The sequence below is a fragment of the Eretmochelys imbricata genome, chromosome 4 (genome assembly GCF_965152235.1).
Source record: "Eretmochelys imbricata isolate rEreImb1 chromosome 4, rEreImb1.hap1, whole genome shotgun sequence".
NCBI classification, from domain to species: domain Eukaryota; kingdom Metazoa; phylum Chordata; order Testudines; family Cheloniidae; genus Eretmochelys; species Eretmochelys imbricata.
The window spans coordinates 131,024,837-131,038,383 of NC_135575.1; the positions used below are offsets into that span (position 1 = coordinate 131,024,837).

Sequence of the window (13,547 nt, forward strand, 5' to 3'; positions counted from 1 at the left end):
GCCCAGAAACCTTCTGCAAAGGATTGCAGAGTATCTCCATGAAAGTTTCCTAGAGATATCCATGGAGGATTCCCAGGCTATCCCAGTCCACATAAACAGTCTTTTCCGGGGGCCATCCTCTGCATAGCTGGAGCGGCCTCTTGTAAGCAGAGAGACACAGCACCTTGCTTTTTCTTCACAGTAAACATGCAATACCACCAAATGTGTCTGCCCACTAAAGTTTAACTGGACTTTGATTGTAACTGTATACTCATCAGAGGTGCCTTCCCAGCATCACGGTCAGCCACCATGATATCCTGCAACCTACAGGGCTCCAGGGTTAAAAATATTTCCTGGCTCTTGGGGTGAATGGATCCACCACACACCTGTCTCCCATTCTCCTCTTCCTCCTCCACCATATCATTCTCCTTATTGTCCCTAGACTCACACACCTGTGAGGTGTCCACATTGCTTGTGGGGGTGCTGTAGGGTCACCCCCGAGAATTGCATGCAGCTCATTGTAAAACCAGCAAGTGTGGGGTTTAGCACCAGAACAACTGTTCACCTCCTTTGCCTAATGGTACGCTTGGCAAAGTTCTTTTATTTTCACATGGCACTGCTGTGCGTCCCTCGTGTAGCCCTTCTCCCCCATTCCACAAGTGATCTTTCATAGATGTCAGTGTTTCTTCTGCTGGATCGGAGCTCTGCCTGCACAGACTCTTCTCCCCACTCAGTGATGAGATCCACCACCTCCTGTGCAGACCAGGCTGGAGTGCGTTTGGGGCATGTAGTCTCCATGATCAGCTGTGCTCAAGCTGGCATGCTCCCAATGCTGATCAAACAGGAAATGGGAAATCAAAAATTCCTGGGGCTTTAGCAGAGGAGGGGCTGTTTCCTATGTACCTGGCTGCAGTGCAGCAGAGTTGAGAATGATCCCCAGAGCAGTCACAGATGAGCATTGTGGGACACCACCTGGAGGCCAATTAAGTCGACTTACACAACGCTGCGTCTGCACTGGACCCATGAAAATCAAATTAAGTGCTACACCTCTCGCAGAGGTGGATTACAGAAGTCGACATTAGGGGCGACTTAGGGCGGCATAAAGGACCAGTAGTGTAGACACATAAATGAACAGGTCGACTTAAGGCGGCTTCCTTCAACCTAACTTTTTATTGTAGACCAGACCTAAGTCAGTACTGGTTGTCTAAACCTTCTGGGAGGTAGCAGCTACTAATTTATGGGTGTCTTTGGGTTTCCACTCAGCAGCCTTCATTTTAGTAGGCGCATTGGTTTCAATGTGGACTTGGTAACTCCAGTTTACGCAGGTTAAAAGATATTATAAATTATATTTATTCAGGCTCAGATTTCAAAAATTGGTGCCTAAAATTAGACTTCTACAGCCAAATTTAGGCACTTAGGAAATAAGCTGCCTGACTTTTAAAAGTATCAAGCACCCATCCACTCTCATTGAAGTAAATGTGGATGCTTAGCACTTTTGAAAAACGGGCCACTTACTTAGTTGTTTAGGACCTAGGAGGTTTAGGAGCTTGTTATTAAGCCCAGAAGAGACCATTACGATTATTGAGTCTGATTTCCTGAATAACACAGACCAGTGGACTTCACCCAGTAATTTTTGCATCAAGCCCATAACTTCTGTTTGAGCTACAGCATGTGCCATGATATGTTAATTACTCTCAATATTAAAAATGTATGCCTTAGTTCTAATCTGAACTTGTCTAGCTTCAGCTTCCAGTCATTGGATCATGCTATGTCTTTTTTCTCCTACTGTCAGAAAATTCTTCCCCATGTAGGTAGGTACGTGTTGACCACAATCAAGCCACCTCTTAACCTTCTCTTGTAAGAAGCTGAAAATAGTTAGTTTAGCCAAGTGTCGCTATAAAACATACATTCCAGATAGCAAATCATTCCTGTAAGCAATTTTTAACATCCTTTCTGAAGTGTGGACACCAGAACTGGACACAGTATTCTAATAATTGTTTCACTAATGCTACGTACAGGGATAATACCTCATTCCTACTCTTATTTGATATTCCACTGTTTATACACCCAAGGACGACGTTTGCCCTCTTAACTACGTCATTGTACTGGGAGATTTTATTCACCTGGCTATCTACCATGACACCGGAGTACTTTTCAGCATCACTGCAGGATACAGCACCTCATCTTGCAAGACTGGTACCCATTTTTAAAAATCTTGGTCTCTGCCTCTTTTTCAGCATTAGAATTCATTTTTTCCAATATGTATGTTTTGCAGAAGCTCCTATTTGCCTTCTTCAAATCCCAATGAAGAAGAAATGGGCCAAATTTCATTTTTGGAAGCAAAGCCAAAAAGGAAAATAACCCAAACGAGTAGGACAAAATCTCATAATTTAGTATAAGAGAAAAAAAGAGATAATATAACCAGGCTGCAAATGGTCATAAGCATCTTCTTCTTCAATGGATATTGAATATATCATGTAAAAAGCAAGCATTTCTAAAGAAAATGATGTTAGATCCATGGCAAATATGACTACAATATATATTGGGTTTGAATAATGCTCATTTGTTACCTCATTTCACTGTCCATGTACAGTTTCATATTATCCAAGTGGTTTATTCTATAATCCTGCCCATGTATGCTTGCCAAATCTCCAAATAGCTTAAAAATTTGAAAAAAAAAAAAACAAACCCCAAAACCCCCAAAAATACAACAAAAAAAACCAAAACCCACTGAGGAGAGACCATTGACTTTACACTTTCTAGCAACTTCCCCTCTACTTTTTATGGGTATTTAGCAATACTACAAGGGCTCTCCTAAAATGGGAGATATTCTTTTCTTTTCATTAATAATAATTATGTGATTCATCAGCCTTTTCTCTCTCTCTTTTTATAGTCTCAAATTGCCGATTTTATAAATGTATTTTTCGTAGAACTATAAAAATAGTTGTTTTAGGTCAGGGACTGGACAAACTAGAAGGCTGCCAAGAACTTTAAAAAAAAAAAACAAAAACCTTCATAATAAAAGAATGTGCTCCTGAAGGCATTTATATTGAAAAAAAAGTTATCCCACTCTCATTTTATATGTAGATATATTAATGTTATAACCTCAGAAAGAGGATTTTAAAATGCAAATGCTGTCAGACTACTAACAACAGTGTCACAGTGCATAGCACCACAATTAAAAGTTAAAGAAGAAAAATTAAGATGGAGTATTAGTCTCACTTTGATAACTCTACTTCACATTGACATACCCACTGTGTCAGTTCAAATCAGACCGTTTTTGCTCTCCAACAATGTTTTAAAAATATCCCTGTCTAAGGAGGACAGTTGAAAAAAATATATTCACGAGTGTACAGCATTTCTTTTAACAAAAGCAGAGTTCTAATTTTTCCTAGGATTTAGAAGTGTGCTCTGGTTTTAAGAAAGAATAAAAAGGTTACCAACTGAATCACCTTTGAAACATTTGTATAGCTTTGTTGTGATGTATATTCCATCAGTTAGTTTGCATATGCTTTTGGTTTATTTTTGAAATCGGTTTCATTGTACCTGTTTACAGCCGATATGAATTTGGCCCATATACTCTGCAAAGGGATTGGAAGAAGATCCTTCAGGACATCCTGATGAGCCCCGCTACTAAATCTTGCCAGGCTGGCATTAGATTATTTGTTTTTTTCTTTTGAAAAGAATTCATTTTCCAGCATCGGCTTCTAGAATTGCATGTGCTCTGTGTAACACCCCACTTTTTTCCCCCACAGAGCCTTTTATGAAAGCAGGATAGCTGATGAGGTGATTGGCTTACAAGCAGGAAAGAAAGGATGATCTTTTGGTTAAAGCCCAGAGCTGGCAGTCAGGAGATCTAGGTTTCATTCCTGGCTCTGTTACAGACGTAGTCTGTGACTTCGGGTATCTCTTTTACCATCTCTGTGATTCAGTGTCTCTGCTGCTGGATGAATAGAATAGTACTTCTCCAAAGATACCATCTGTTCAGATTTTCACTCTGGAGTCTTAGCACTTTACCATGAGATTGGCAGAACTCCCATAGCTCTTAGGCCGTGGCAGCAGAGTAACAGTACGAGCCAGACCCTCTCAAATATAAAGATTGTCCTCCAAACATTTCAGTCCGTTCCTTCTTGATGGCAGCTGACCAGAGAACTCCCAGCAGGAGATGGCTTCTCATCAATCACCACTCCATTTCATCAGCATCCCAGCAATAAAGGTCAGCTATCCTTTACCTTCTAGTCAGCTCCAGTTCATGCGTTCCAGATCTTTGAGGCAGTTGCCTGGTGTGTGTTAGCACACTTTTGTAGTGTGTTAGCACCTAGTTTCCCCTCAGTGAGCTGATACCTGCTTTGGTGCTGACAGTTTTGGTGCCCAGCACTGCTTTGCCTCAACTCTGTTTTGGCCCCATAGCCCTACAGAGGTATTCTCATTTGGTGGGCTTTCCCAGCGCTCCAGCACCAGTCATGGATTAAGGAGCTCTTGTGTCTAAGGTTTTATCAGGCAGCCTTGAGGCTACTTGGTATTTGGCTCTTCTGTTTCAGGGACAAACGTCTTTGTTTGTGGCTCAGCAGCTGTCTTGGTCTGGTGTTTCATTGGTATTTCCTTCACTCCCGGTCTGGCACTTCCCACAGTACACCAGTACTTCCTTCTCTATTTTGCAGGTATGGCATTTAAGGAGGAAAGATGTCCACCCCCTGGCTTCAAACCCAGTTATTGCAGGGGCATAGTGGCAAAAATCTGATGATCACATTCATTGCGTCATCTGCCTTGAAGTTGACCATGCCATGCAGAGGTTTTAGGCTTATTTACCTGGTACTAACTCCATGCAGCCTTATATATTTAAGAGCAACTTTAATCAAAATATTTGGCAAGGTATAGAAATATAATTTGATAAAATTACACAGATATCAGTAACCAACTTAGAGTTTTCAAGAAAGATTGTTGATACCTAGAATAGCAATTGAGTGTCTCAAAACAAAACACAACTAGTATGAGTTAGAATAAAAGGGTATTTATTATAGCTGGTTCACATTTATTTTACAAATCTTGATTTCTGGATGAAAATTTCTGTCAACATTTTGAATTTAAATGAAAAAATTTGTAGGGGGGGAAATTAGTGAAATTTAGCAAATTGTTTCCTATTAATTTTTAAACAGCTTTAGTATTTATATGTTCAACATTCAGGGACTCCTGAGAAAGGACTGGATTCTTTATAAATATTAAGGATATTCATTTCTAACATGACTGCCATAAAGCACCTTTACTAATATGTTTAGATATTTTAAACCGTACTTATTAGAAGTCTGGAGTCTTTTGAAAAGGGAAGGACAATAGTGTAATACTGGGGATAGCTATTTTGATGATCTCATACCTTCTTCTTAGTATGTTAATTAGAAGTAAGCCAGTAAACAACTTCAAAAATATCAAGACTAGATGCCATTCTAAAAAAATATGCTCTAATTCACCAGCAGTTATGGGCTTGATGTAGGAACTGCTGGGTGACAGTCTATCAACTATATTATGCAGGAGATCAGACTAGACTATCATAATGTTTCCTTCTGGCCATAAAATTGATGAATCTATAAAAGTTGGAGGGCCTGATTAGACCCCAAAAGAAAAACATAAAGGTTAGTAGAGCAGAGAGAGGCAAGAGGAAGTGAAACGTGAGGCAATAAGTATTAACAGCAGACTAGACCTGTATGAGTAAATGAAGGGTCTCCCCAGATATTCTACGGGTGTAAGCATGTCTTACAGTGAGTGTGAGTCTTACAGTGAGTGTGTACTCTGCACTCAAGTGAGGCTGTTCCTCTTTCTCCTCCACGCTGCCTGGGCACCAGCAGGAGGAGCGCTTCTAGCTAACCTGCTTTCAGTGCTAACCTCCCTGCTTTCAGTGCCTGGCCCAGAATTGAGGCAACATTTAGCAGCCAGGAGGAGGAATTACAGGAACAGTCCTGCTTGGCTCCTGCAGCCCTGAGCTGGAGCATGCTCAGTGCAGATGGAATCTTCAGAGAGTTTAGCTGCCAAATTCTAATAAACTTCAACTAAGAAAGTGCACAAAACAATTAACAGAGGCTTCTAACTCAGCCAAAATTGGGTGGATATTAGGAGTGGCTTATTTCCGTTTAGCTAAGTTGATTCCTAATTACTTTAAATTGAAATAAATCAGGCTAAAACTGAAATAAAAGTGTCTACACAGCCTTTTGCACCAGCTTACCTATATCCATTTTGAATCACACTTTAAATTAAAATAGTGCAACTCTATATCTAGTCAAGCCTGACGTTAAATGACCAACAGACAAAGGGTTATATTATCTGTTATATTCCCCTCCTCTTCTATAGGCAATGTGATTTCTCCATGTATTTTTTGTTACATGCAAAGATAAAAATCATCACCATGTTTATCACCAAGATCTCAGAGTTTGGAGTTTTAACAGCTACTGCTGTTAAAGGACAGGCAGAGTTGCATCAGTTTAATTTAAGGTGTAATTTTAAACTAATTTAGTTAAGCCAGTGTAGAAGGCTTTGTGGACACTCTTATTTTGGTTTAAACTGGTCTTATTTCAATTTTGTTTAAGCTGACAAGGAACATGTTTAAGCTAAACAGAAATAAGCCACTCAAACTAAAATAAGAGTGTCCACACAGGGGCTTGCACTGATTTAACCATACCAATTGAGCTAAACTGATTTAAGTAAACCACTTCAAATTTGTGCATACATAAGGCCTAAGTCCCTTAGCTGGCAGCTGTCACAGTTATAGTCTCCAGGGATCAGGCTCAGATGGGGACTTGTAGCACACACTGAACAGTGAGTTACATATGGGACAAAGAACTTTCTTGTTATTACATGTATGTACAGCACCTTGCGCAATGGAACCCTGATTCTGCCCCCACAGCACACCTGTGATACAAATAATAATACTACAGCACAGAGGGAAATGGTTTGACACAAAACTGTATAATTTGGAATGTTTAGGTTTATGTTTCTTCTTAGAAGCTGTCTGCAATCTAGTCACCTCTCAAATGGGAGGAACAGCTATTTAACAGCACACAGTTCCAATACACTTCAGTTAGGGCAATGAGCCAAGAAGAATACAAGGCCAAGTTCTCTGCTGGTGTAAATTGGAACAGCGCCATCGATTTTAATTGTACTAATTTATACCCACAGAGAAAATGGTCCACTGAGTCCAGTTGAAACAGCAGTGGGAATTAGGTAGGCATAATTACTCCTCTACTTTTGTGAGAAGTGCATGGAATCTATAATGACCACAAAAAATTTGGTGTTACCCCTCCGCTGAAAGATAGACTTCTTGAGCGAATTAATAGGGTAACTTTTGAGGTAGAGCATGCGGAGAATTGCTGGTGAGATCACTCCCCCCTCCCCCACCCCACACACTTTGGGAATTTGGGGGAAGCCATGCCTATAGAAAATCCTTACATCAGCCTTCATCTTTAAAAGAAATAGGAACTAGAAGTCAAAAATAGGGAGAAAATTTCAAGTATTATAAAATCATAGAATATCAGGGTTGTTACATTACCTATTATTAATTAGTAATTATACTTTGCACGTTCCATCTGAGGATCTCAAAGCACTTTAAAGACATCACTTAATATTCACAACTGTGCATGAAATACAGAAGTTCCCTATCTGCCTAGTATCAGAGCGGTAGCCATGTTAGTCTGTAACCACAAAAACAACGAGGAGTCCGGTGGCACCTTAAAGACTAACAGATTTATTTGGGCATTGGGTCTTTTTACCCACAAAAGCTTATGCCCAAATAAATCTGTTAGTCTTTAAGGTTCCACCAGACTCCTCATTGTCTATCTACATAGGGAATTTGAGGCACTGAGAATTAAAGCAATTTTCCCAGCAAGACCGTGGCCAAGGTGGGAACAGAACCTAGTTCTTTTGACTCCTGGGTCTTGTGTTTTAATAGCAGAGACAGTGTGGTTTAGTAGGCAGGACATTGGACTGGGCGTCAAGACATCGGGGGTAATTTTCATAAACACCTAAGCGGCATAGGGGCCTAAGTCTCATGGACTTCCAATTGGTAGGTCTACACTGCAATTAGATGCCCATGGCTGGCCCGTGCCAGCTGTCTTGGGCTCGTGGGGCTTGGGCTAAGGGGCTATTTGCGATGCATACCCCTCCCCTCGCAGGGTCCTAGAGTTCGAGTGCCAGACAGAGCCCAAATGGCCCCACCACAATTAAACAGCACCTTAGCCCGAGCCTGGGGAGTCCCAGGTAGCTGGCATGGCTCCGCTGCATGTTTTAAATTGCAGCGCAGACTTCAGCTTCCAAGTGTCTAAGTCAACTTGCTACAATGGTCATTATGCTAGGTCATCGAAATGTTTCTGAAGATGTTACCCTGGGTTTTTATTCCCAGCTTTGTCACTGATGTGACCTTGGGCAAGTCTCTTCACCACTCTACACCTCTGTTTGAGAGAAATACCCTTTGTTTAGCTTGTCTGGGCTGTATGGTCTTCAGGGACTGTCTCTTACTATGTGTTTGTACAGTGCCTATGACCAGCGTGCTAATAAATAATAACAACAAGTAACTCACTCACCAAGAAAGAAAAGGAGGACTTGTGGCACCTTAGAGACTAACAAATTTATTTGAGCATAAGCTTTCACCACAAGTCCTCCTTTTATTTTTGGGAATACAGACTAACAGGGCTGCTACTCTGAAATCACTCACCAAGGTTTCCTTGGTTTCGTCTGTAAAAAATCACAAACGGTCTTTGCAGCAGAAGACGCTTAAAAGCAGAGTTAAACTCAGTACCAAAGCAGCAGCAGCAGAAGAGATCTGAGAAGTAAGAAGACAGAAATGCCTAGCCTGTCTCAGAGAGATAGATATTTGCTAAATCACAGGACTGCCTTGGCTCTCACTCCCCCAGGTCAAATAACTCTTGCTGGCATAATTAAGAAGAATGTGTCAAGTTAAGCACCTCCCCAGCTTTTCATACTGTATAGATCAGTTTCTTCCCCTTGTATGTGAATGATCAATGAGGCTGATAGCAGCGTTAGGCAAGACAACCCTAGGCTAGAACCAAGACAACCCTCTTCAGCTAGCAAATAAAAACAAATAAAGAAATAGACCCCTGACCAGTGGGGAAGGGAAGGAGAAAAGGACTGCAGGAAACCAGGCACCCCACCATTAATTTAGGAAGCTTTGGGGGAAACTGTTCCATGTAAAAGGCGGCACATCATGAATTGCTCTTAAGCAAGTATCAGAGTAGCAGCCCTGTTACTCTGTATCCGCCAACAGAAAAGGAGGACTTGTGGCACCTTAGAGACTTTAGCTTTAGCGAGCTACAGCTCACTACATCGGATGCATTCAGGAAAGCTTATGCTCAAATAAATTTGTTAGTCTCTTAGGTGCCACAAGTCCTCCTTTTCTTCTTAAGCAAGTATGTGTCTCTATTAGGGGTGAGAGTTTGTCTCTGCCAGTGTGTCGCGAGGAAACAGACTTTTATGAAACAGCAAGTCGTGGGGCTGGGGGGGTGGGGGTGGGTTGAACAAAGGAGATAGGCAGCACAGCTGTTGCCTGGGGGGGGGGGGGGAATGCTTCCTGTTTCTTTAAAGCTCATCTGTGGGGTTGCAAGGCTGGGAAGTCTCTCGGCTGTGCGAGGCAGTCTCCCTGTCACAGGCGGCGCGCTGACTGATCTCGCTCACAGGGGCTTCTGTGTAAACTGAGGCTAAACAAACACAGATGGAGCGCGGCGTGCCCTCCCCACAAACGCGGCCAAGGCGGCCGGGACTTCAGCTGACATTCTGACGGCTCCGGGCGGGCGCCCACCGCCGCCCTGCCTGCACGGGGCCGCGTGGTAACACCGCTGCACCAAACCCAGCAGCAGCAGCAGCAGCGGAGCCGGGCGGTGGGGGGGGAGGGTGTATGTCTGCGGGGGGGAGCCAGCGACCTGAGAGAGCGAGCGAGGCAGGCGCTCCCTGACAGGCTCCCAGCATGAGGAACATGCAGCTCCTGGACGAGGAGCCGTGGCAAAGCCTGTGCGTGAAGGAGCTCGGCGGCCTCAAGAAGCTGAAGCGGAAGCACAAAGAGCCGCCAGCGCAGGGCTGCAAAAGTTTCAAAGTGGCGCTGAAAGTCCGCGAGCGCGTGGCCGGCGGCGGCGGCGGCGGCGGGGGGAGGCTGCTGGAGAGACCCGCGAGCCTGGTGCCCGACAGCCGGGCGGGCCCCTCCCAGGGGGCAGCGGCCCCGCAGCTCCCGGACGGCGGCGGGGCGGGCAGCGCCGCCGGGGCGCTGGACATGCGGAAAGGCGCGTTCCCGGCGGCCGGGCTCGCCTGCCCGCCCCTGCGCAAAGAGCCCGGCTTGCCCCCGGCCGCTTTGAACGGGCTGCCGCCGTGCCCGGAGCCGAGCCTGCCGCCCAGGCTCGTCCTGTGCCCGCCGCAGCGCCCTTTGGAAAGCGCCTACGGCTCGGCGGCACAGGGAGCGTACAGCAGCTCGCCGGATCCCGCCGCATCGCCGAGGAAACGGCTGGGGGACACGGCCGGCGTCTCCTCGGAGATCAAAGCCATCCAGCAGACCCGGCGGCTGCTGGCGAACGCCCGGGAGAGGACCCGGGTGCATACCATCAGTGCCGCCTTCGAGGCGCTGCGAAAACAGGTACCCGCCTCGCCTCCCCTTCCCCTCCGCTCCTAAATCACACCGGGGCAGCCCCCTGCCTGGCCCGGCTCCGCTGCATGTCTTCTCTCCCCTTCCCCCGCAAGGGGTTTGACTTCAAAGGAGAAAGAGAGTGAAACCCACCCGCGCTGTTTCTTCCTTCTTCCCTGAGGTTTTGCTGGGTGTAGCCGGGGATCGGCTTCCGGGGTGCGCCTCTCCGCTGGTCGTTTAAAAGACATTTGCCGGCCAAAGAAATGAAATGCTAATAAATCCGCCTCTGATTGCGCGAGATGCCCTGCTGCGGGGGCATGCCACGCAGCGGGTGCGCTCTCCGTGACCTTTGTCACGTAACTTCACCCAAAAGGTCACTCACCGGTTTGTGCCCGAGAGTTGTTGTTTGCATTCCTAATGAGATTCGGTGGGGAGGGGAGGGGGTAGTTTGATGGAATAAAGGGTATTAATTCTGCACAGGATGGGCTAATTACTTGACAGTTTAAAACTCTGGCTCTAACGCTGCCTTTTTTCAGCACCAAAACTGCTCATGGATGCAGCATTCCTCTCCTCAGAAGAATTCACCTGGGTTTCATGCTGGGCATAAACTAGATCTTCCTAAATCAAGTTCATTGTCCTCTTGATTACACCTCACCTTACTTCTATCATTTTCCCAGAGATATTTTACTTTTTCTGTGTGTTGAACAAGCTCAGAAACTCAATTTTATTTGGGGTCGCCTGCACTCACTCTAGGTTATTATGACAATACAAATACAGCCTGATTTAGTGGAGCCAGGATAAGGACAGAGTGCAAGAGCCATTAATAGTACTCACCTAGCTGGTCAGTGGTTATCAAAACTTTTTTTTAACGTTAGAGCAGCTAAGGATTGAAAATGGACTCTTAAACCCCCCACACACACCCCCCAAATCACACTGGCTTTTTATATGGGCAGCTTATTCATACCAGGCAGGGGGTGGGAGAGAGAACTGTAGCAAACTGCTTGCCAAAGTTGTGAGCCATGATGAAGCCTAAATCCCACCTCATGACACAATAGCTCACCTCACTCTTGTTGTTTACCTGGAAGAGTTGGGCTGGGAATTTTCAAAGAGACACAAGGGAGGAAATCTACTCCCATGGACTTCTGAGTTGGGTGTCTAAGCCCCTTAGGCCTCTTTGACATCCTCCACCTAGTTCATCATTCTACATGATGCATCTTCAAGGAACCCTTTAAGCCAATGTGAAGAACAAGCTTTCTTTTAAAAAAGCATATAAAATTCTCATCATCCTGCCTGAATGGGAAATATAAACTTTTTTCAAGCACAGAAGAGAACATCTGAAATGTTAAATAATGCTCAGGACAATGTCACTGCATCATGGTCACCTTCTGAACATGATGTTGGGTGAAGCAACTTAGTGTGAAGGAAGCACATCTATCCGCCTATCTGGTGACACTGGACCCATTCAGCAAGGGGCATGTGTGCCTAACTCTGACCCCTTGAATAGGTCCACATGCGTATGTACCTTGCAAAAGTGAAGCCTTTCATGTTAGTTAGTTAGTTGTAGGGTTTTCTGTGGTGTTCATCACCACAGTATCTGAGCACCTCCCAGTACATACTGGGTCAGACCAAAGGTCCATCTAGCCCAGTATCCTGTCTTCCAACAGTGGCCAATGCTAGGTGTCCTAGAGGAAATTAACAGAACAGGTAATTATCAGGTGATCCATCCCCTGTCGCCCATTCCCAGCTTCTGGCAAACAGACTCAGGACACCATCCCTGCCCATAGTGGCTAATAGCCATTGATGGACCTATCCTCCATGAACTTACCTAATTCTTTTTTGAATCCTGCTATAGTCTTGGCCTTCACAACATCCTCTAGCAAAGAGTTCCACAGTCATTAATGAATTGGTTCACGTAGCACCCTTGGTAGGTTGGGATGTGTCTACAGAGACGCTAAGGTAGTTTAGTGCCTGTAGAGATCGGGCTATAACAGTTAGAACATCATTTGGTCCTGTCTGTACTGGCAAGACAGACCCAAGAGGGTTATAACATGACCTCCAGACCTGGCAAAATGTGCTGAGTAGACAGGCCCTGTGAAAGAAAGAGGAGAGCGAGCTGGGACTGGAGCCTGCAATGAGTGCTGAGCTGTTCTCAAAACCAGTCCCCGAAGTGCAATAAAACGGCAGGTTCTGACCTAGTCACATTTTGTGAGCCCCAAAATTGCACTTTTCAGTGCTTAGTCTTTCCCTTCGTTGACTAATTAAATTGTTTTCCACTGTAGTGGCCTGCCTGGTGAAAGCAGAGAGCCATTAAAAAACTGTTCTCCACGCTTGGCCAGCTTTTGTTCCTTTGCCTTCTCTGTAAAGGCCAGTAAGAGCATTCCAAGGATATGAAGGAAGAGTACAGCAGGCAGGGTCACATAAGGTTCCCTGTCAAAGTAGGGGCCTGATCTTGAGAGGTGCTGAGCATTCACATTTCCCAGAAGGTCCTTTCAGCTTGGTCCTGCAGCCCTTGCTTACATGAACAGGCCCATTGGTGTCAGTGAGACTTGCAGGGTTTCTGAATCAGACCCTTTGGGCTCCATCTTGCAGCCTTTACTCATGTGCACTGTTCCATTGGGTCACCTGAGAGAGGCTTCAGGATCAGGCCCTGTTTTTCTGTACGTGGTTACTTTGTTGTTCAGTGCTCTGCCTTTAAGGAATATCTCTTGAGGTTTCTAGCTATGCTGCCTGAAAAGCTTCTGAAGGATGATTTTGATTTTAAGGATGGGTGGCTGCCTATCCCAGAGTGGCTGGTTAATTCCCCCCGCCTTATTATCCACTTTTGGGAACACACAGGGACCATTGTTAATCCCATTGAAGAAACAGGAGCTTTGCCATTGACCTCAATGGAACAAGATTAGGCTCATCATGAGGCAGTTTTTCAGTGTAAAGTCACTGACTTGTCCCTACGTTAAGATATTAT

At 44.8% G+C, this 13,547-nt stretch overlaps 1 protein-coding gene across 1 annotated transcript in view; it reads left to right on the top strand.

The window, feature by feature from the left end:
- The first annotated feature begins 9,940 nt into the window (after positions 1 to 9,940).
- ATOH8 (atonal bHLH transcription factor 8) overlaps positions 9,941 to 13,547 on the top strand; it is a 67,530-nt gene continuing 63,923 nt past the window's right edge. The window contains exon 1 of the mRNA XM_077816184.1: positions 9,941 to 10,597. Within this exon, the coding sequence (XP_077672310.1) occupies positions 9,941 to 10,597 (657 nt within the window). The remainder of the gene's footprint in view (positions 10,598 to 13,547) is intronic.